This window comes from Eurosta solidaginis, chromosome 5 (genome assembly GCF_040869045.1).
Source record: "Eurosta solidaginis isolate ZX-2024a chromosome 5, ASM4086904v1, whole genome shotgun sequence".
NCBI classification, from domain to species: Eukaryota; Metazoa; Arthropoda; class Insecta; order Diptera; family Tephritidae; genus Eurosta; species Eurosta solidaginis.
In genome coordinates this window covers 270,604,803-270,629,668 of record NC_090323.1, presented here as the reverse complement: position 1 = coordinate 270,629,668, position 24,866 = coordinate 270,604,803, and the positions used below count along the sequence as shown (strand labels likewise).

Below are 24,866 nucleotides of genomic sequence, written 5' to 3'. Positions count from 1 at the left end.
ATACTTATAAGGCAATTGGCCAGCCGACCATAGTGCCCAAACTTAGGTGACATGAGTGTTGAAAGCCCCAGTGTTGTCAGGAGATCGCAATCGTAATGTGCATTTATGATGCCTAAGCATCTTTGGCTTAGTGAGTTTCAAACTCTCAATGTTACAGAACGCAATGAACTAATGAACAGACAGTTCCTTGTTTAGATGTCACAAATCAGCACATCCCAGTGGATATCAGGACATCAGGCAACAGGCTCCATACAACCCGGCCTTTCTATATGAACAAAAATGAGCAAGATAACAACTGTATCCAAACAAAGTCCATAGATACAAATATTGACCAAGAGAAACAAATTGTAAATTATCTACCAAACGCAATTAAATTACAACGACACAAAGACCCGCCATGGCCAGTTGAGCAGAAGCTTTTACACCACACTTTCTAGTTTTTTTACCTTTCATGAACATGAAATTGTATATTAACTTTGGTCCGATGTTTGTAACGTTGAGAAATATAGAAGATAGACTCACGATCAGGGCGACGAACTGAGTTGATATAGCCATGTCCGTCTGTCCGTCCGTCTGTCTGTTTGAACGCAAACTAGTCCCTCAAATTTTGAGATATCTCAATGAAATTTGGCACAAGGATGTATTTTTGTATTATATTAGACATTTGTCGGATCCGGTAGGATCGGGCCAATATAACATATATCTCCCATACAACCGATCGTTCAGATAAGACGATTTTGGTCATTCCAGCCGCAATTTAGAAATTAAAAACGTGAAACTCGGTGATATATATTCTAATATATCATAGAAGATATTCTGAAATAATCACTTTGATCGGAGCTATATATAGTATATATCCCATACAACCGATCGTTCAGATAGAAAGATTTTTGGAAATTTCACCCTTAATTTCCAATATAAAAACGTTAAACTTGGTGATATTTATTCTAATATATCATAGAAGATTTCTTGTAAAAATCATTTCGATCGGAGCTATATATAATATATATCCCATACAACCAATCGTTCAGATAGAAAGATTTTTGGCAATTTCTCCCTTAATTTCCAATATAAAAACGTTAAACTTGGTGATATTAATTCTAATATATCATACAAGATTTCATGAAAAAATCATTTCGATCGGAGCTATATATAATATATATCCCATACAACCGATCGTTCAGATAGAAAATTTTTTAGCCATTTCTCCCTTAATTTCCAATATAAAAACGTTAAACTTGGTGATATTTATTCTAATATATCATACAAGATTTCATGAAAAAATCATTTCGATCGGAGCTATATATAATATATATCCCATACAACCGATCGTTCAGATAGAAAATTTTTTAGCCATTTCTCCCTTAATTTCCAATATAAAAACGTTAAACTTGGTGATATTTATTCTAATATATCATACAAGATTTCATAAAAAAATCATTTTGATCGGAGCTATATATAATATATATCCCATACAACCGATCGTTCAGATAGAAAAATTTTTAGCCATTTCTCCCTTAATTTCCAATATAAAAACGTTAAACATGGTGATATTTATTCTAATATATCATACAAGATTTCATGAAAAAATCATTTCGATCGGAGCTATATATAATATATATCCCATACAACCGATCGTTCAGATAGAAAATTTTTTAGCCATTTCTCCCTTAATTTCCAATATAAAAACGTTAAACTTGGTGATATTTATTCTAATATATCATACAAGATTTCATAAAAAAATCATTTCGATCGGAGCTATATATAATATATATCCCATACAACCGATCGTTCAGATAGAAAGATTTTTAGCCATTTCTCCCTTAATTTCCAATATAAAAACGTTAAACTTGGTGATATTTATTCTAATATATCATACAAGATTTCATAAAAAAATCATTTCGATCGGAGCTATATATAATATATATCCCATACAACCAATCGTTCAGATAGAAAGATTTTTGGCAATTTCTCCCTTAATTTCCAATATAAAAACGTTAAACTTGGTGATATTAATTCTAATATATCATACAAGATTTCATGAAAAAATCATTTCGATCGGAGCTATATATAATATATATCCCATACAACCGATCGTTCAGATAGAAAATTTTTTAGCCATTTCTCCCTTAATTTCCAATATAAAAACGTTAAACTTGGTGATATTTATTCTAATATATCATACAAGATTTCATGAAAAAATCATTTCGATCGGAGCTATATATAATATATATCCCATACAACCGATCGTTCAGATAGAAAATTTTTTAGCCATTTCTCCCTTAATTTCCAATATAAAAACGTTAAACTTGGTGATATTTATTCTAATATATCATACAAGATTTCATAAAAAAATCATTTCGATCGGAGCTATATATAATATATATCCCATACAACCGATCGTTCAGATAGAAAGATTTTTAGCCATTTCTCCCTTAATTTCCAATATAAAAACGTTAAACTTGGTGATATTTATTCTAATATATCATACAAGATTTCATAAAAAAATCATTTCGATCGGAGCTATATATAATATATATCCCATACAACCGATCGTTCAGATAGAAAAATTTTTAGCCATTTCTCCCTTAATTTCCAATATAAAAACGTTAAACTTGGTGATATTTATTCTAATATATCATACAAGATTTCATGAAAAAATCATTTCGATCGGAGCTATATATAATATATATCCCATACAACCGATCGTTCAGATAGAAAGATTTTTAGCCATTTCTCCCTTAATTTCCAATATAAAAACGTTAAACTTGGTGATATTTATTCTAATATATCATACAAGATTACATGAAAAAATCATTTCGATCGGAGCTATATATAATATATATCCCATACAACCGATCGTTCAGATAGAAAAATTTTTAGCCATTTCTCCCTTAATTTCCAATATAAAAACGTTAAACTTGGTGATATTTATTCTAATATATCATACAAGATTTCATGAAAAAATCATTTCGATCGGAGCTATATATAATATATATCCCATACAACCGATCGTTCAGATAGAAAAATTTTTAGCCATTTCTCCCTTAATTTCCAATATAAAAACGTTAAACTTGGTGATATTTATTCTAATATATCATACAAGATTTCATGAAAAAATCATTTCGATCGGAGCTATATATAATACATATCATACAACCGATCTTTCAGATAGAAAGATTTTTAGCCATTTCTCCCTTAATTTCCAATATAAAAACGTTAAACTTGGTGATATTTATTCTAATATATCATACAAGATTTCATAAAAAAATCATTTCGATCGGAGCTATATATAATATATATCCCATACAACCGATCGTTCAGATAGAAAATTTTTTAGCCATTTCTCCCTTAATTTCCAATATAAAAACGTTAAACTTGGTGATATTTATTCTAATATATCATACAAGATTTCATAAAAAAATCATTTCGATCGGAGCTATATATAATATATATCCCATACAACCGATCGTTCAGATAGAAAATTTTTTAGCCATTTCTCCCTTAATTTCCAATATAAAAACGTTAAACTTGGTGATATTTATTCTAATATATCATACAAGATTTCATAAAAAAATCATTTCGATCGGAGCTATATATAATATATATCCCATACAACCGATCGTTCAGATAGAAAATTTTTTAGCCATTTCTCCCTTAATTTCCAATATAAAAACGTTAAACTTGGTGATATTTATTCTAATATATCATACAAGATTTCATGAAAAAATCATTTCGATCGGAGCTATATATAATACATATCATACAACCGATCTTTCAGATAGAAAGATTTTTAGCCATTTCTCCCTTAATTTCCAATATAAAAACGTTAAACTTGGTGATATTTATTCTAATATATCATACAAGATTTCATGAAAAAATCATTTCGATCGGAGCTATATATAATACATATCATACAACCGATCTTTCAGATAGAAAGATTTTTAGCCATTTCTCCCTTAATTTCCAATATAAAAACGTTAAACTTGGTGATATTTATTCTAATATATCATACAAGATTTCATAAAAAAATCATTTCGATCGGAGCTATATATAATATATATCCCATACAACCGATCGTTCAGATAGAAAGATTTTTAGCCATTTCTCCCTTAATTTCCAATATAAAAACGTTAAACTTGGTGATATTTATTCTAATATATCATACAAGATTTCATGAAAAAATCATTTCGATCGGAGCTATATATAATATATATCCCATACAACCGATCGTTCAGATAGAAAAATTTTTAGCCATTTCTCCCTTAATTTCCAATATAAAAACGTTAAACTTGGTGATATTTATTCTAATATATCATACAAGATTTCATAAAAAAATCATTTCGATCGGAGCTATATATAATATATATCCCATACAACCGATCGTTCAGATAGAAAAATTTTTAGCCATTTCTCCCTTAATTTCCAATATAAAAACGTTAAACTTGGTGATATTTATTCTAATATATCATACAAGATTTCATGAAAAAATCATTTCGATCGGAGCTATATATAATATATATCCCATACAACCGATCGTTCAGATAGAAAATTTTTTAGCCATTTCTCCCTTAATTTCCAATATAAAAACGTTAAACTTGGTGATATTTATTCTAATATATCATACAAGATTTCATGAAAAAATCATTTCGATCGGAGCTATATATAATATATATCCCATACAACCGATCGTTCAGATAGAAAAATTTTTAGCCATTTCTCCCTTAATTTCCAATATAAAAACGTTAAACTTGGTGATATTTATTCTAATATATCATACAAGATTTCATGAAAAAATCATTTCGATCGGAGCTATATATAATATATATCCCATACAACCGATCGTTCAGATAGAAAAATTTTTAGCCATTTCTCCCTTAATTTCCAATATAAAAACGTTAAACTTGGTGATATTTATTCTAATATATCATAAAAGATTTCATGAAAAAATCATTTCGATCGGAGCTATATATAATACATATCATACAACCGATCTTTCAGATAGAAAGATTTTTAGCCATTTCTCCCTTAATTTCCAATATAAAAACGTTAAACTTGGTGATATTTATTCTAATATATCATACAAGATTTCATAAAAAAATCATTTCGATCGGAGCTATATATAATATATATCCCATACAACCGATCGTTCAGATAGAAAATTTTTTAGCCATTTCTCCCTTAATTTCCAATATAAAAACGTTAAACTTGGTGATATTTATTCTAATATATCATACAAGATTTCATAAAAAAATCATTTCGATCGGAGCTATATATAATATATATCCCATACAACCGATCGTTCAGATAGAAAATTTTTTAGCCATTTCTCCCTTAATTTCCAATATAAAAACGTTAAACTTGGTGATATTTATTCTAATATATCATACAAGATTTCATAAAAAAATCATTTCGATCGGAGCTATATATAATATATATCCCATACAACCGATCGTTCAGATAGAAAATTTTTTAGCCATTTCTCCCTTAATTTCCAATATAAAAACGTTAAACTTGGTGATATTTATTCTAATATATCATACAAGATTTCATGAAAAAATCATTTCGATCGGAGCTATATATAATACATATCATACAACCGATCTTTCAGATAGAAAGATTTTTAGCCATTTCTCCCTTAATTTCCAATATAAAAACGTTAAACTTGGTGATATTTATTCTAATATATCATACAAGATTTCATGAAAAAATCATTTCGATCGGAGCTATATATAATACATATCATACAACCGATCTTTCAGATAGAAAGATTTTTAGCCATTTCTCCCTTAATTTCCAATATAAAAACGTTAAACTTGGTGATATTTATTCTAATATATCATACAAGATTTCATAAAAAAATCATTTCGATCGGAGCTATATATAATATATATCCCATACAACCGATCGTTCAGATAGAAAGATTTTTAGCCATTTCTCCCTTAATTTCCAATATAAAAACGTTAAACTTGGTGATATTTATTCTAATATATCATACAAGATTTCATAAAAAAATCATTTCGATCGGAGCTATATATAATATATATCCCATACAACCGATCTTTCAGATAGAAAAATTTTTAGCCATTTCTCCCTTAATTTCCAATATAAAAACGTTAAACTTGGTGATATTTATTCTAATATATCATACAAGATTTCATAAAAAAATCATTTCGATCGGAGCTATATATAATATATATCCCATACAACCGATCGTTCAGATAGAAAAATTTTTAGCCATTTCTCCCTTAATTTCCAATATAAAAACGTTAAACTTGGTGATATTTATTCTAATATATCATACAAGATTTCATGAAAAAATCATTTCGATCGGAGCTATATATAATACATATCATACAACCGATCTTTCAGATAGAAAGATTTTTAGCCATTTCTCCCTTAATTTCCAATATAAAAACGTTAAACTTGGTGATATTTATTCTAATATATCATACAAGATTTCATAAAAAAATCATTTCGATCGGAGCTATATATAATATATATTCCATACAACCGATCGTTCAGATAGAAAATTTTTTAGCCATTTCTCCCTTAATTTCCAATATAAAAACGTTAAACTTGGTGATATTTATTCTAATATATCATACAAGATTTCATGAAAAAATCATTTCGATCGGAGCTATATATAATATAAATCCCACACAACCGATCGTTCAGAAAAGAGGTTTTTGCCATTTTTTATTTTATATTTATCTTAAAAATCATTTAGGTATGTACATCTGTTCACTATATATTTCCTATCTTATACATCCGATTATTTGGAGATTACGAACGGGATAAGATTATTGTTCAGCCCGATTCATGAAAGGTATGAAGTCTTCGGCACAGCCGAAGACAGTCCCGTCCTTACTTGTTTAGTGTTATTTTTGTCACTCTATAGGCACCTAAACTGCATTTTTTTGCACTCTGTATTCTTGCAGCCTCTACAACCACTGAGTGGTACATTTCTCTGTTCACAAAACTGCTTAAGACCAAATTTCTCGAATGAACTGAACAATTCATTTACATGGACTTGATTTACGCATCGTCATCGTTTCTACAATTTGAACTGGCATCACCTGCAGGCGTAAAATTAAGGAAAATTTAAACATTGTTATTGCTAAATATTTAGGCAGACGTTTCTTTGGTAGACTCTGTCAGATCGATCAACGTAGGATAGAATTTATCTGCTAAGCAGTCGCTTGAAAACACCAAAGCCATCGTAAACAAATTTACAAATTATACATTTTTTTATCGGATATCAAAAAAGGCCGAGAAATACAAAAACCTGTCGCAAAAATTAAAACTTGGAGAATACTGGTGATTCCAGAAATGTCTATGATTGAGCTAGAATTTTTTTGAACTTCAGCTTTTCCAAGAGATCTTAAGAAATTATTATATCTATTTTTGAAAGTATCGATTCAGTTTTAGAAAGCGCAATTTTACTTTTCAAATATTTCATAAGAACTTGAGAAACAATCAATTCGATTTTAGAAATCACGAAACTCACTTAAGATAAGTCAAAGGTACTTTATTTATCATATGAACTTTAGAAAGATCCAAGTACATTTGAAACATACTGAAGAACTTTCGATTATTTCTAAAGTATATAAATATATATATAAGTATATAAAGTATAGCAAATCTATATTCTAAATTAGATTTGATAATTCTTAAATTCATTTGACGACTTCAGAAGAACTTGACTATTCAAAGACCTAATGATACTTTCTAAAACTGAATAGAGGTTTTCTAAAACTAAGTTAATGTTTTCGAAAATTTTGTTGTCGAATTCTTACAATAAATATAATATGAATTAAGTTTTGATTTTTTTATAATTTTCTCGCTATTATACTAACTTCAGGCCCTTCAAATCCAAGTTTCATGGGAGTGGAAATGTTAAACATAAGTTTTTTTTTTACGTTTTAAATTTCGTTCAAATAGGAAACGATCTAGTTCCGTATTGTATCATACGATCCGTGATATAAATCAATTTTTTAAACCACAATAGCTCTGACATGGTTTATTGGACTAGATAAAAATTGTGGCTACCAGTACTCTTTAGATCAATAATATATTAGCATTTTAACCAATTCACATTTTCACAGTTCGATATTTATCATTTGAATGAAATTGCTTCTCGATACGTGATCGTATAACACGATACGAGCCCTGACTTATTAGACCTTTGACATGAAAAGCTTAATTTAGATTTACATCATGATTTTTTTTTTTAACTATTAATCCCAAGCACTTACCCAACTGTAGCCCACAAAGATCTTTGCATATTTCAGGCTTTTTGTCCGAAAATTCTGGTAGGAACGACGGTGTATCACTGCTCTGGCAATGGAAAGCGCATGGAGCGCCACCTAAGCCAGCTCTGCAAATCCGAAAGAATAAATAATTAAATTTATTATTTGATATTGCACTTTCATTTACTTCTCTAATTTAAAATTGCGTAAATGGGGAAAAAAGTTTTTAAAAAGCTAGTTTGCACCGTTGGAGCACATTTCAGGTTGACAAACAGTTTTCATTAGACAAGCGTTTTTTTATGTTTTATCACTTTGGGTTTGCTTTGCTTTACAACTTTTTTACTTTTCGTTAATTGCCTTAGCTCATTAATCTAGTCGCTTAACCCAACCAACACACACACACATGCCAACAAACACTATAATTTTTAACACTTGTTCTTTCAATTTTCACTTTTTTTGCACTAACTGTAAGTTATTACAACTGTAACTTACATATAACTGCTGCAACTTACCCGCAGAGCTCTTGACACACCGAACTCCAATCCTGTACTACACTCTTCAATGAACTGATGTTAACAGGCAGAGCATTGCCGTTTTCAATGTCCTCGAAGCTCGACTGGCTTGCGCTGTTATTGTTGCTGTTGTTATCCTTATATATGCTTCCGTTGCGTGCAACCCTTGTTTGCAGTGATGACGTCACTTGATGTTTTACCAAATTTGCGACTGGGGTAATGCGCGTTTGCGCTATCCCAATCGTAGCCATAACCAATAGCAGAACGCCGAAATGAGATGGAAACATTTTGCATGCAATTTAACTGTGGAGCAAAGCAGATGGAGGAGTAAATTGATTTATTTATATACAGAGCTTGGGGCGCCAACGCAATGTGGGTAATATTGTTCACATTTTAGTGTGTGTGTGTGTGTTCATGGGTGGTACATTGGGGAAGAAGTGAATTTATAAATTGAAGGGATAAAGTTTATTAGGAAAAATGGCTGCTTTACAGAAGCAAAGGCGGCAGCCACAAAAAAACGACTGCGAATTTCTGTAGTTGGTGTGGTGTTACGGGTGGTATGAGCAACTTTAATTCCGTTTTGCAACAACAGCTGGGCTGGTTTCTAGTTTATTAGAGATGGCCAAAAAATGTTGAAGCTCCGCGGTACAATTTCATATTATTCGGTGTGATTTTTGAAAATTTTATGTGTGGAGTGGAGATAATCCACCAATGCGCCTGCTAAAATGCCGAAGTTTACCTAAACTGAGCGAACCCTTTTTAGGTGAAGTTAGAACTATTTTATGAAATATTGCAAAAAGAAGAGTTCCAGAATGAAATGTGCAATGCTAGTTTTACTGATAAATCGATATCCCAACCCATCTGACCCAACATACAAATTAAAAAGTTTGGGTTGAGTGGTTTCGAGATCTGAAAAATTTGGTGACTTGACTTGCTATATTAGGCCTTGAGGCCCTCGCTAACTTGCCACCACCATATTCATATAAAACAGCGAATTCAGCCAACCTTATTGAGGTCAATGTAATCGATTATTGGTGGCATAGCATAACTTCGTAGGCATAACCATGCCACAGCCAACTTGCTTTTGGTTTTCCGCCTTATCTATATCCTATACAATTTTGAGTTCGAGAATTCTTGTAATTGTATTGTGATTAGCTGACTTATTATTTGTGTAACTTGTTAGCAGTTTTTTCATTTTCTTCATTGTTATGATATATGTAACTAGAGTACCCGCCAGACCTTGCCCTGCCCCAAAAATTGGTTTGCTTACATTTGAAAAGTGGACCTTCCTCCCGCCTTTCACTCTCTATGTCATCCATTACTACTATTTTACTAAATTTGCTACCATTTCTTCTTATTCCTATCGTTCCTATCGTTCGAAACTCCCGCTTCCATTCCGATTCCAATAAAGTTAATATACTCTTTGAGATCTGCTCCAACCACTCTACAGTTTTACTTTTCTCACCTAAATTACCTAATATATGGAGTCTACATACCAAAAATTGGATACCTTCTTCAAAAAACTATGGACATATACCCTGTTGCACTCCCATTCTCATTCTCACCCTCATTCCTACTTCCACGCCCCATACCTCTCCCACTTAAATCGCGGAATCTATGTACCAAATATTAGATAAACCGTTCAAATAAAGCGGAGATATAGCGAATTTAAATATTTATCTCACTCCCATTCTCACTCTCCCGTATCAGTATAAACATTTAATACTTCTAGTCAAAAAAATAAAATTAATTTGTAATCCAATTTCAAAGAAAATAATTAAAAATAATTTATAAATGCAATCTGTGTTTTGTAAAAATTGTAATCTATGAAGTTGAATACACACAGTCTCGCAAAACAAAAACTGTTCTAAGTAGGTTTCAAATAGCTTAAGAGTTCCTCAAAAAGAGAAAATAAGTTCAAAAAATGTCGGCCAACAATCACAATCATTGTGGGTAAGACAAGTGTGATAACTTCTGCATAGACGTTAAAATTACAAATAGAATGGATCACCAGATTTTTATTGAATATAGTTGTCTCATTCTGTATCTCTTTCTATCACCCGCTGAAGATAGGCGGCCCTATGCGCCGCCATATTGAACACCCTGTCAAAACGCTGCCAAAACGATTAAAAGTAGCCATATTGTACATCCTGTGATGCAGTTGACAGTTATTTTATCCACAATGATCACAATTTTTCATAAGTCGAACTATTTGAAAATTTTGGAAAATTAAAAAAAAATGCTTTTCAATAGTTCTGGAGTTCCTGAAAAGGATAAAAATGATCTGAAAAATGTTATAATGGGGCGTAACTTTGCAGAGCTCTCCCTCATTTCCAGAAACTCCAAGGCTAATCTCTCTCTCTCTCTTGTGTCTATTGCGAACTTGGAAAACGAAATGTTTCTGAAACCAAAAATTTAAACTTCGCTCGTGTGTAGTTTTGGAGCAGATGTAACTGCCTATTGAATCGAATGGCAAACGCACGGAACTAAATCGCTATTAAGTTGATGTTGCTTTAATAAAGTTACTATTCCTCGCTCTCTGCCTACCATACCGCTTGCATGGGATGAGTCGCAAAGGAGAGTGCGCCTAATGTCAGTTTTGATCTCTTTGAATGCGTTGTACTGTTCCCTTTTGTTTGAGCATGTCCTATGGAGAGACTAATTATATTCATTTATACCCGAACGGGAGCAATAGGACCAATCCCATTTGTACCCGTATGAGAACGAATGAAGACTACTCTCTTTTCTCATCAAAAAGTGTTACTTTTCGTATGGTATGAGGCTATGTACATTTTAAACGCAATATTAAAACTTGCAAACAAATTTTCAAGATAATGGAACATACGGTCGAAGTCATTTAAGTTCGCTATAAGGCACCGCATTTTTCTTAAATAATTCGAATCAATTACCTATAATCTTTTTATTTAACTCATCACCGCTTTTTTATGTTTCTTAAAATAGGCTACATAGATTTCAACTAGACTAATCCCAATTGTACCCAAAAGGGACTAGAGAGGATCAATTATGCCCCAATATAGACAAAAAGGGATTAATCGGAGACCGCTCTCTTTAGGGATTAATAGCACTATAAAATGATGTACCCAAAAGGTGACAAAGCAAAACTGCTGAACGGCTTTACCGATTTTCATGAAATTTTCATTGAACATAGATTTCAATAATAATACTGTTTAAAGTTTTGTAGGAAAGGAGTTACCGAACTTTAAAATCCTACAGAAACACACACGCACACCAATAATGTCGCCTTGATTTCCTGGCTGTGTTGTCTCTTCGTCAATACACACACATTCGAACATATAACGATCTTCCAATTGAAATAAAACAATGCCAAAACATCAATGAATTTAAGAAACTACTGTTAAATTACTGTAAAGCACTACCTTTTAGATAATGATCTCATAGATATACAAATAATTTAGGTCTACAAGACTGTATAAAAATAAATAATAATAATAAGAAATAATAAAAAAGCATTGATTTGATAGAAGCAAATTATGCGTCACATACAATACGTGTTAAATTATATCGAATGGTGAAAGAAGGCAGCATTCCCTAGCGTTATTTAACTTCGGGAGTACATTTACAGGTACGTATGTATGTATGTATTTTTATTTCATAACAGCTTGACATTTGTATGTACATATTTATGCGCGTTGCCAAGTTAATGCAACATTAATGGTTAAGATTGCATATTCTCTTCAAAAACTCTTTCGTCAAAATTCTTAAACAAAAGTTCTAGTTTTTGGTATGATTGTTGGTATATGCAAATGTTTGTGCACTAAGGATATTTAATCCATCTAAATCTGTATATATGTATAAAGAAGGATGCATGTTTGTATGCAGCTTATGGACACCGAAACCACTACTCCGATTTCATTCAAATTTGCAGAGTCGCTTCACAGCAGCTGAAGGTGATCATGTGAAGTTTCTTCCCGGAAAGTGGATATATTCGAACAAGTGCTATTGACTGTATGATTTGTCTGAAATTTAGTATATAAGTAGCGTTTTGTCTCGATTCGTATTTACGATCATTTTTCCGGGAAGTGGACCAGGGAGCGATCTATTCGAACAGATTCTATTCACTGTTCGTAGATTTGGACATAGACTTGGACTGAAACTGGGAGCGGGATTGGGACTGGGGCTGGGACTGGGACTGGGACTAGGATTGGGAATAAGGGATGGAGAAGAAGAAGAAGAACTAGAGAGAAGAGTGAATATAATGATAAGAAAGAGAGGGAGAGTAAGAAGTAAAAACTTCTTAAAACTTATGCAAATAGACCAAGACAGAACAACGCCTGGGTATGCTAATAATATTATAATTTGTAGCTCAAGGCACCAATAGATTTCTTTATGAATAAATATGGTTGCGGCTATGGCGGTGTGACAATGGAAAGCTTTTCAGGACCTTTATTAAACGCTGTTTTCGTCATCGGTACAAAATGTACAATCCCACAATCATCTCTAACTTAGGTGTTAGTGCACAAATACTGACATACATACATATATTCATTTTATAGGCACAAATGCAGCTAAGTTCGACCGAATGCATTCCAATATTAATATCTTGATTTGTGCTGAACTGTGTTTGTGTGCGTAATTGGCGTTCAAATGCAATTATTGAGCGATGTTGGATGCAAATGGAGGCGCTGCTTTTGTAGCACCAGCCAATTGACGCCATTGTGTAGCGCCACTGTTGCGCAACATTGCAACACTTTATGTGGGAAAACTATTTTGCCTTTTGTAGGCTCATAGGAATGTATATACAAACTACATACTTATGTATGCATGCTTGCGAGATAGACTACAACCCCCTTACACCCATTCTTATTGGCAAATAATGAATTGTTTTTTTTTTTTTTTTCAAATTATTGTTGATTCGTATAAATATTGAAGATAAAATATGGGTGTAAATGCTCAGCAGCGATGTATGACAGCTTTAAAAGATGGTAATAAAATGTGAAAGCAAGCACGCCAAAATATAAAAAACCTGTTAAAAGTCAGAGTGCTAGTATTCATACATAAGGTTATCCATACTAAGGAGCCAAGCTACCTGTTTCAAAGGCTGCTGTTTCTCCAATCTTCAAGGTCAGTACAGCTTGTCTATACTAGACACAGAACTCTGACCTCTGAACGCCAGTTCTTTATAAGTGCGGTTCGTCTTTGGAAGTCTCTTCCTGTTAGATTAAGGCAACTAACTAATACACTGCTTTTCAAAAACGAGGTGACCAGTTTTTACAATAATTACAATAATGGATAAATACTAGTTATGTACGGCATGAGTATATATGAACATATATGTATTCTTTTACAATCTATATATATCTATTTTTTCTAATATGTTAATCTTAATTATTATTGGTATGTTTCACTTTCCTTCCCTCTACTTCTGCTACTACTTTCATCCTTTCTTCCTGTTTAATTAATTACACCTAAGAAGTTAAATTATATAACACGTGACTGGCACTTTAAGATAATTTTGTTTAAATTGTTGTGTCAGGATAAACATTTATATTAATATTAATAATAATAATAATAAATACTATAGTCAAAATATAACAAATATGTACTATAGTCAGATTTTCATCATGATATATTCATATTATTTGTCTACAGTAACTTCAAAGAAAATGATTGCAAACACGTCTCGCTCACAATCATTGATTGTTCAAACACGGATTGTATAAAACTTGCAATAACATTGTAACGAATTTCGAGAAATTCCGCTTATTTCAAACCTTCTGCTAACGTTCGATTCGCTAAACAGTTAAAGAAATCACTCCAATATTCCGTATTGCAAACTGGTATTTATTTAGCTTACATTGGGAGTAGTACTTCACAATTATACTTCCCAACCAATAGCGTGCTTAAATCAAAACTGATTTGTTATTCCTCAGCTTGCGCTGCTTTTATACTCTCGGTTTCCTCGTTCACCCATTTCTCCTAAAGTCTAGTAATTTCGCGAACAGTTGCAGCTCATGCTTGGTTAGTTATCAGCTATATACATGTATAACTGTAATCCACGCTTCTCCCATAGCCATATGCGTGTGTATGTGTCAGTAACTACTTCGGCTGATGACTACATATTGGGGTGTGTGAGATATCTCTTCGTCGCCTTCTACATAAGAGTGGATGATTTATTGTTGCTGTGGATTTTTTTTAGTAGCAGCTTAGTGATGCTAATATTCGTCACAATATACGTATGGATGTAAGTGAATGCAAGCAAGTTTGTACTGCAATCATTGATTGCAATCGTAAAATATTGTATCAAATGTGATTGAAATTACAAAATATAACAAATATTACCCAATATTAGATTTTAGTCATACGTGAATTTATTTACTACGATTACTTTAATGGCAGTCAACATTCACTTCAGAGAAACTGATTGCTATCACGTTCTACTATATTAATTAATTGTACAAATACTGATACAATCTTTTGCATGTCTATGATAGCATTCACGCATTGATTGCATTTTTAAAGGATTGCAATCAAATGTGATAGCAATTACTAAATGTAACAGATATTATGAAATATAAGGTATTCATCCTATGGAGTTGTATTTGGTGTGATTGTAAAAGTTACAATCTATAAGCACTCAAATAAATTAAATGCGATTACGTTCTGCTCACAATAATTACTTGCACAATCAATGATTGTATTAACTTTATAATCTACAATCAGTGATTGTATTCACGACATTCGCGGCAATAACTCATTGCATAAAAATTGTGATTTCAATTAATCATTTTCGCTTTTCTGCAAATTTTACTTCAATGAATAATGTAGCAGGATGAGATTTAGCGCAGCTTAAAGCTTTATAACAACGTATCTTACAATTTCGAGAAAAAAAAAGCTATTGGCCTGGCAGAAATAAGAGTTTTCGGAATTAGCATCATATAATTAATCGCATCTATCCTGTAGAATTCAGTAAACCAGCCAATGAAAACAGTTAATGGTGCATTGTAATCGTGAATTATGCTATCGGTTTCATGTTCGAACCAGATGAAAATTATTACAAGTTTGATTGATTACGGGCAAGCTAACAGACGAACAGATGATGTCCAGCACGGACATCCAAGTACTAAATTATATGTTTTTCGTGCGCAATGATAGTCCTTGATTGCGACTTTGAATTATTCACAATCAAATTACTGGAAAATGAATTGTAACGCAATCTTTGATTGTTCATAAATCAAATGAGTGTAAATGTTTACACCTCAAGTATGTGTGTATGTATGTATGCAAAATGCATACACCATTGCATTTTATTCTTATGTTGTAAATATATTTACACATTAAAAATATATATTCCAATATGTCCTTCATCCAAACAGACTCTTCTTTATGTGTCTTCATGTCACCACCTGCTTTCCCTTATCGTCGTCTTTGTTTCCTTGTCGGTAGTATCGGAAATCCGTGATTAATAGGATTCTCTTCCTCTTTGTTTTAACTTTTCTGATCAGTGCGCAGAAACTTTTGACTCCACCCATAAGTACTCTTCCTTTTTTTGCTTTTATGTAGCCTTATTCTTATAAGTTTGAGGCAGTCTTGCTGACAACGAAAATCGTTACTTTGATCTCTGAGGCTGAACTGTCGTGAAGCAGTCTAGTAGCAGTTAAATTCGCCTGGAAGACACTTCAAGTTTCAGAAGGTTTGTGTGGCTGATTGACCCTGTACTTCGAGTACAACCCAGAGTCGTTTTTATTTTCAATTTTTGACTCTAAAGCATAAAAACCCTAAGAATATGTTGAACTTTAGCTGGCTCGAGGTCAATAAAACTATTTTGATTAAAACCACAGGTTTTTTGAATAATATAATCCAATATATTTCGGTTATTCCGTTTTCCGTATTCCCTAAGAATGCCTAAAAAATGTCCGCCAACATAAGATTAAAGAGCTCAGTAAATGCAATACGCCTCCCTCATAACGTCCGCCATTATGTTTTTTTTTTCCTGTTATTATTAAAAAGCCTTGCCGCGAAAAGTATTAAGTTTTGACCCGTAGGTGAAGCCATCAGTATCATAAAACTTAGAAAGAGTAATAAAAAATCCCCGTTTTCAACGCCAGCTTAAGGTCAAATTATAAATCCAGCACAAATTACCAACGTCATCAAACGGAACGTGAAGGATACAAACACTGGTAAAAAAAACTGAGAAAATAATGGTTAATATACTACAATGGATACCCACCAAAAAAAATTTACCTCATATGAGGCTTATTTCATAAGGCTAAAAGGCTACACAAAAATTGAAAATATAGCTCGATAGACAGCGAAAAAAGTTGAATTTTCATCTTTGATATGCTCTTTTTATAGGAGTTTTAATTTTCAAGTAAACAGAAAATTTAACACGTAACCTCCTTGCTCTTTATATAATTAAGACGTGATGCCATTAGCCTTTTGGCCGTATAAGGGGTAAATTATGTATAATGCAACGAGTCATTTTTTTCTCGCGTGAACCGAAACCCCTATCATATAAGAGTATTCATTCACTTCAGTGAGTGACAGTAAATCTGAAGTAAATCTGAGTGCTGACTCTGAATGTGAGTGACTGCGAGGCAAGCCCTCACGGCGTCATACATAATCTGGCTCTAAAATATGCTTTATATAAGGTGGTGGTTTTTTGGTGGGCATCAATGAATGTTTTTGGGCTAAACACTACTAGTATAGCAGCGAAACATCGTTTTAACCCAAACTACCCCCCACCTCTTGAAATCCCCAAATCAACAGTCAATGGCTGTGAACACGTAAGCAGAAGTGTTTATTTATTTAAAAAAAGGCATTATTGTTCGTTAAGATCGAGTGGGCAGCAGCGTTGGCAGCATTAGACGACACCAACAGCGGTACATAAGCGCAGGAGTGAACCGTTGCTGGCGCCATATTTGCAGCATCCGTTAAACCAACAGCTAGAACGGAAGCACCAGCAGCAGGACAAGTGAACGTGAAACTCGAAAGCAATTAGTTCATATAAGCACTCATACATGCATACATACATACATATTTAACAAACAAAAAAGTTAATTAAATAAAAAAGAAAATGTGTGATAAATATTGATTGTGTTTAAGTAAACTTCTTCATTTATCTATATTGTGTTTGTTGTTGCTTTTCAGAAAGAAAAAAATTTGCCCGAGTGGGTGTAGTGATAAAATCAACTAAATTGACAAACAAACGTTGAAAAAACGTCAGTGGTGCTAATTGCCTTTAATACTGCCGAAGCAAACTGTATATGTATGTATAAGCATTGTTATATTAACATACCAGCATACATATTTATTTAAATATGTATGTATGAGAGAGTGTAGATCACCAGCACAAAATTTGCAAATATTTTCGCCTATTTAGGTTACAAAGCCTACCTCCGCTATCAAAGATTAGATCAAGGTAATAATAACTAACAGCAAGTTCTTGCTTAGAATGTATGTATGTACATATGTATGTATATATGGAAAATAAGCTTTTATGCGTATATGTATATAATACATACATGTACTTGTGTTTTACGTATATAATACATTGAGGTACACATCTAAACACTTACGTAAGTATAAATACTAGAATGTGCAATTATGGGATTTGAAAAAGTATTAAACTTTGTCGCTCAATACGCATTTGCTGAGAAAATGGCTATAATACAAAAATTTTAAAAGAAATATGGTCAGCTCTGTGAAAAATGTACATGCGGTTTGGAGATGAAGTCCGAGAGAGCGCCTAAAAATGGTGGGCGGATCAAATGGCTAATATCTTACAAATAAGTAATTTAGGAACAAATTAGAGATTTTAAAGTGAAATAAAACCAGGAGTAAACCGTCTATATATGTACATATTTTACGCCAGGGTCTCCTTTAAACGATTTTTTATATTTTGAAGTAATTTTTTTTTTATTATACTCAGTTGAGCAGAGCTCACAGAGTATATTAAGTTTGATTGGATAACGGTTGGTTGTACATATATAAAGGAATCGAGATTGATATAGACTTCAAAATAATCAGGATCGAAAAAAAATTTGATTGAGCCATGTCCGTCCGTCCGTTAACACGATAACTTGAGTAAATTTTGAGGTATCTTGATGAAATTCGGTATGTAGGTTCCTGAGCACTCATCTCAGATCGCTATTTAAAATGAACGATATCGGACTATAACCACGCCCACTTTTTCGATATCGAAAATTTCGAAAAACCGAAAAATTGCGATAATTCATTACAAAAGACAGATAAAGCGACGAAACTTGGTAGATGAGTTGAACTTATGACGCAAAATAGAAAATTAGTAAAATTTTGGACAACGGGCGTGGCACCGCCCACTTTTAAAAGAAGGTAATTTAAAAATTTTCCAAGCTGTAATTTGGCAGTCGTTGAAGATATCATGATGAAATTTGGCAGGAACGTTACTCCTATTACTATATGTACGCTTAATAAAAATTAGCAAAATCGGAGGAGGACCACGCCCACTTAAAAAAAAAAAAATTGTTTAAGTAAAATTTTAACAAAAAATTTAATATCTTTACAGTATATAAGTAAATTATGTCAACATTCAACTCCAGTAATGATATAGTGCAACAAAATACAAAAATAAAAGTAAATTTCAAAATGGGCGTGGCTCCGCCCTTTTTCATTTAATTTGTCTAGGATACTTTTAACGCCATAAGTCGAACAAAAATTAACCAATCCTTTTGAAATTTGGTAGGGGCATAGATTTTATGACGTTAACTCTTTTCTGTGAAAATGGGCGAAATCGGTTGATGCCACGCCCAGTTTTTATACACAGTCGTCCGTCTGTCCTTCCGCATGGCCGTTAACTCGATAACTTGAGCAAAAATCGACATATCTTTAATGAACTTAGTTCACGTGCTTACTTGAACTCACTTTATCTTGGTATGAAAAATGAACGAAATCCGCCTATGACCACGCCCACTTTTTCGATATCGAAAATTACGAAAAATGAAAAAAATTCCATAATTCTATACCAAATACGAAAAAAGGAACGAAACATGGTAATTGTATTGGTCTATTGACGCAAAATATAACTTTAGAAAAAACTTGGTAAAATGGGTGTGACACCTAACATATTAAGTAGAAGAAAATGAAAAATGTCTGCAGGGCGAAATAAAAAACCCTTAAAATCTTGGCAGGTATTACATATATAAATAAATTAGCGGTATCCAACAGATGATGTTCTGGGTCACCCTGGTCCACATTTTGGTCGATATCTGTAAAACGCCTTCACATATACAACTACCACCACTCCCTTTTAAAATACTCATTAACTCCTTTCGTTTGATACCCATATTGCGTCCACCTATGGGACTAAGGATTACTCCCTTTTAAAATACTCATTAACACCTTTCATTTGATACCCATATCGTACAAACGCATTCTAGAGTCAACCCTGATCCACCTTTATGGCTATATCCCTAAATGGCATCCATCTATAGAACTATGGCCCACTCCCTCATAAAATACTCTTTAATGCCTTTCATTTGATACACATGTCATACAAACACATTCCAGGGTTTCCCTCGGTTCATTTTCCTACATGGTTATTTTCCCTTATGTTGTCACCATAGCTCTCAACTGAGTATGTAATGTTCGGTTACACCCGAACTTAACCTTCCTTACTTGTTGTTGATTATATTGCTTCAATGACATCTAACTCAAAACATATTTATTATACATATAATTTTGTTCGCAATATTTTATTTTTCAACGAGACATCAAAAACACGGCTTCTCGCGAGATTCTCGAATCTCGACTTACTCGTAATACTCGCGATCTTCTCGACCTTCAATTCAGTCGCTGCATTGGCAATATTCTATACATTTGGGGGTCTTTTACTTGTGGTTTGGGCTTGTGCTCCAGAATAAATCGTTAGTTCTATATAAAACAGCAATGAATCGATTAAGTTGAATGCCGAGAAGCTCGCGACCCTTACGAGTAATTCGAGATTCGAGAATTTCACCAGCCTTGCGAGTAATTCGAGATTCGAGAATTTCGCGAGAAGGCGAGACTCGCGAGAAATCTCTTCTCGAACATGTTCGAGAATCGTAAGCTCTAGTGTAAACTAAGATAAAAATTTCAAATCCACTACGGGGCTTAGATTTGGCTGCGATATATTTGATCACTTAATAAGATTTGGTTATCCCGTAGCTATACAAAAGTACCTATTTAATACATTTTAAACCATCGTACACACGTTATAAATATAATATATTCCGAACAACCGTCCGCTAGGGCTTTCTCTTCGCTCAATGCACTTGTATCCACAAATGCTTGGTTTCTACTAATAATTTGAACAGTTGTTATGGATATATAAGTGGCAGATCAATTATATAAGTGTCATATGTCAAATATAAACAGTTCTTATCAAAAAAAAGTTCACTAAAAATGGATGTATCGAACGTTTTAATCTCAAAAACAACAACGTTTAACTCTAACTATGAGTCACCACGAGCGAAAAGTAAAACAGATACAAATTATTTTTATTGTAATTGTTTTTTATAAATATTACACATTTATTGAGCAAATATTTCTTCACATGAAAAATTCTTTTGTGGCAACTTAAATGACGGATGAGTGACAAATATTATTCATATATACCAGGCGATCATGAATGGCTATAATTAATAGATATAACAAGTAAGGAAGGCTAAGTTCGGGTGTAACCGAACATTGCATACTCAGTTGAGAGCTATGGAGCCAAATAAGGGAAAATCACCATGTAGGAAAATGAACCTAGGGTAACCCTGGAATGTGTTTGTATGACAGGCGTATCAAATGGCAGGTATTAAAGAGTATTTTAAGAAGGAGTGGGCCATAGTTCTATAGATGGACGCCATTTAGAGATATCGCCATAAAGTTGGAGCAGGGCTGACTCTAGAATTTGTTTGTACGATATGGGTATCAAATGAAAGGTTTTAATGAGTATTTTGAAAGGGAATGGGCCTTAGTTTTATAGGTAGACGCCTTTTCGAGATATCGCCATAAAGGTGGACCAGGGGTGACTCTGGAATTTGTTTGTACGACATGGGTATCAAACGAAAGGTGTTAATGAGTATTTTAAAAGGGAGTGGGCCTTAGTTCTATGGGTGGATGCCTTTTCGAAATATTGCCATAAAGGTGGACCAGGGGTGACTCTATAATGTGTCTATACGATATCGGTATCAAATTAAAGGTATTAATGAGGGTTTTAAAAGGGAGCGGTGGTAGTTGTATATGTGAAGGCGTTTTCGAGATATCGACCAAAATGTGGACCAGGGTGACCCAGAACATCATCTGTTGTGTTCCGCTAATTTATTTATATATGTAATACCACGAACAGTATTCCTGCCAAGATTCCAAGGGATTTTGATTTCGCCCTGCAGAACTTTTTGATTTTCTTCTAATTAATATGGTAGGTGTCACACCCATTTTACAAAGTTTTTTTCTAAAGCTATATTTTAAGTCAATAAACCAATCAAATTACCATGTTTCATCCCTTTTTTCGTATTTAGTATAGAATTATGGCATTTTTTTCATTTTTCGTAATTTTCGATATCGAAAAAGTGGGCGTGGTCATAGTCGGATTTCGGCCATTTTTAATACCAAGATAAAGTGAGTTCAGATAAGTATATGGATTGAGTTTAGTAAAGATATATCGATTTTTGCTCAAGTTATCGTGATAACGGCCGAGCGAAGGACAGACGACCGACTGTGTATAAAAACTGGGCGTGGCTTCAGCCGATTTCGCCCTTTTTCACAGAAAACAGTTATCGTCCTAGAATCTAAGCCCCTACCAAATTTCACAAGGATTGGTAAATTTTTGTGCGACTTATGGCATTAAAAGTATCCTAGGCAAATTAAATTAAAAAGGGCGGAGCCACGCCCATTTTGAAATTTTCTTTTATTTTTGTATTTTGTTGCACCATATCATTACTGGATTTGAATGTTGACCTAATTTACTTATATACTGTAAAGATATAAACTTTTTTTTTTAAATTTGACTTTAAAAAACATTTTTTTTTTTTAAGTGGGCGTGGTCGTTCTCCGATTTTGCTAATTTTTATTAAGCATATATATAGTAATAGGAGTATCGTTTCGGCCAAATTACAACTTGCCAAACTTCTAAATTACCTTCTTTTAAAAGTGGGCGATGCCACGCCCATTGTCCAAAATTTTACTAATTTTCTATTCTGCGTCATAAGTTCAACGCACTACAAATTTTCATCGCTTTATCCGTCTTTGGTAATGAATTATAGCACTTTTTCGATTTTTCGAAATTTTCGATATCGAAAAAGTGGGCGTGGTTATAGTCCGATATCGTTCATTTTAAATAGCGATCTGAGATGAGTGCCTAGGAACCTACATACCAAGATACCTCAAAATTTACGCAAGTTATCGTGTTAACGGACCGATCGACGGACGGACGGACATGGCTCAATCAAATTTTTTTCGATACTGATGATTTTGATATATGGAAGTATATATCTATCTCGATTCCTTTATACCTGTACAACCAACCGTTATCCAATCAAAGTTAATATACTCTGTAAGCTCTGCTCAACTGAGTATAAAAAACGCTACTAAAATCGCTTCACACATTATCACCATCTGAATTCAAATGGGCTTGTTTCTGAGTAATTGCAGTGAAATCTCGTTACGTCGTGCTGTTTTGGAAAAACCGAATCAATGTACAGAAATCGTTTTCTATTTGCAATTGAATGTTACCTCGTATTTAAGAAAAAATAATAATTTTTGCTAAATATTAAAGTAACAGTATATTTTCCATCGTAGATATTTCGAAATTTGCATGTATTAATTCATCCGTTCCATAAACATTAGTGATCCCTTATGACTACGAGTTACTGGGACTTCACTGTAGATCACTTACTGTTTACTCTTCCACTTTGCTTCTGAAAATTGCGATAACATTTATTATTAGGTTAAATGCATCGCTTATCAATCAAATCACTTGAAGTTGCCTCAAGTGAACAATGGTTTAATGGCCGTTCTTTCACAAATAAAAGCAAGCCGAGATGAACACTTTTCAGAGATTTTTTCTCATCAGGTGTTGTAAATTATTTAGAGCAAATTTATTGATCGGATACGTCAAGAGTATAAATTGACTATTTAAAAAAAAATAAGAGTTACATATGTGTAAAAAATTACTTTAATTTCTATTTAGAGGTATATCCTTCAAAAGATCTATCAAGAAGAATACCTCGAAACATGTTCCCATAGACGTTTACATTCTCCTTAAAAAAGGTTCAAACTAAAAAAGATTCGGTATTGTTAAGATAACATATCATTTGAACAATCTTATTTCTTTGAATGGTGCTGATAAGAAACGGTTTCAGGATTCGGCACGCGAGGACTTAGCACTTATCACGCAAAGATGGAAAGCGAAGTTACCGCTACAGTCATGGTTAGGAAACATATATATTTGTGTTTGCTATCTAACGCCAGGAAAAGGAGATCCGTAATTTATCCTAGCATCCTGCTACACGGCCCATAACGTGAAAGCCCTACCAGAAGAGTTCGAAAGGCTGGTGGATCAGGAGAGGTGCAGCTTTGGCAATTGCCTAAAAAAGGAAAATAGGAGAAAAACTCTTAGAAACCTTAGACAATGAACTAGTACAAGTTGTAGAAATGTGAAAAATTAAGTGTTGGGCAACCCAAAGAAGTTGCCACTGTTCAGAACCTCTATGAGACCAGTAACTTTGAATGAAAGGTCATCGAAGAAGATCCAAGAGAAAAGCAAATCCACCATGGTAGAGTAAGGAACTAAATCTTCATAGAGCGTAGTTAAGGGAGATTTTTCAAGCTGGCAATAGTTTGAGTATAGGAATCCTTTGAGGATTTATAAACCTGAAATCAAAGAGGTTTTCATGGAAAAATAGAGTCCCCTGAGGCGGTACTTAACACACACTTATCTTTAGGCGATGCTGTGGACTGTATACTTCAAATACGCAGCGAGTAATACCAGGATTTTTGACGAATACCAAAATTGAATGAGCGATAACAAATATTGCAAAACTTAAACCGCCGGGTAGAGATGGCATATTCCCTGATATGTTACAGAGGGCAGGTAGAATGATTGCAGAATGGGTTA

At 33.0% G+C, this 24,866-nt stretch overlaps 2 protein-coding genes across 3 annotated transcripts in view; one reads left to right on the top strand and one right to left on the bottom strand.

The window, feature by feature from the left end:
* The window catches only part of LOC137253510 (uncharacterized), a 28,214-nt gene extending 7,162 nt beyond the window's left edge, over nucleotides 1–21,052 (bottom strand). Inside the window, exons 1-3 of one of the 2 annotated variants that reach the window (XM_067790563.1) lie at nucleotides 20,941–21,052; nucleotides 8,765–9,067; nucleotides 8,259–8,380 (exon numbers count right to left, since the gene is read on the bottom strand). In XM_067790563.1, coding sequence (XP_067646664.1) covers nucleotides 8,259–8,380; nucleotides 8,765–9,051 — 409 coding nt within the window. In that variant the 5' untranslated portion in view covers nucleotides 9,052–9,067; nucleotides 20,941–21,052. The remainder of the gene's footprint in view (nucleotides 1–8,258; nucleotides 8,381–8,764; nucleotides 9,068–20,940) is intronic. The other variant, XM_067790564.1, reaches the window with a different exon arrangement.
* The window catches only part of Gad1 (glutamate decarboxylase), a 62,464-nt gene continuing 55,272 nt past the window's right edge, over nucleotides 17,675–24,866 (top strand). Inside the window, exons 1-2 of the mRNA XM_067790562.1 lie at nucleotides 17,675–17,798; nucleotides 17,894–18,164. The gene's annotated coding sequence lies outside the window, so the exon portion shown is untranslated. The remainder of the gene's footprint in view (nucleotides 17,799–17,893; nucleotides 18,165–24,866) is intronic.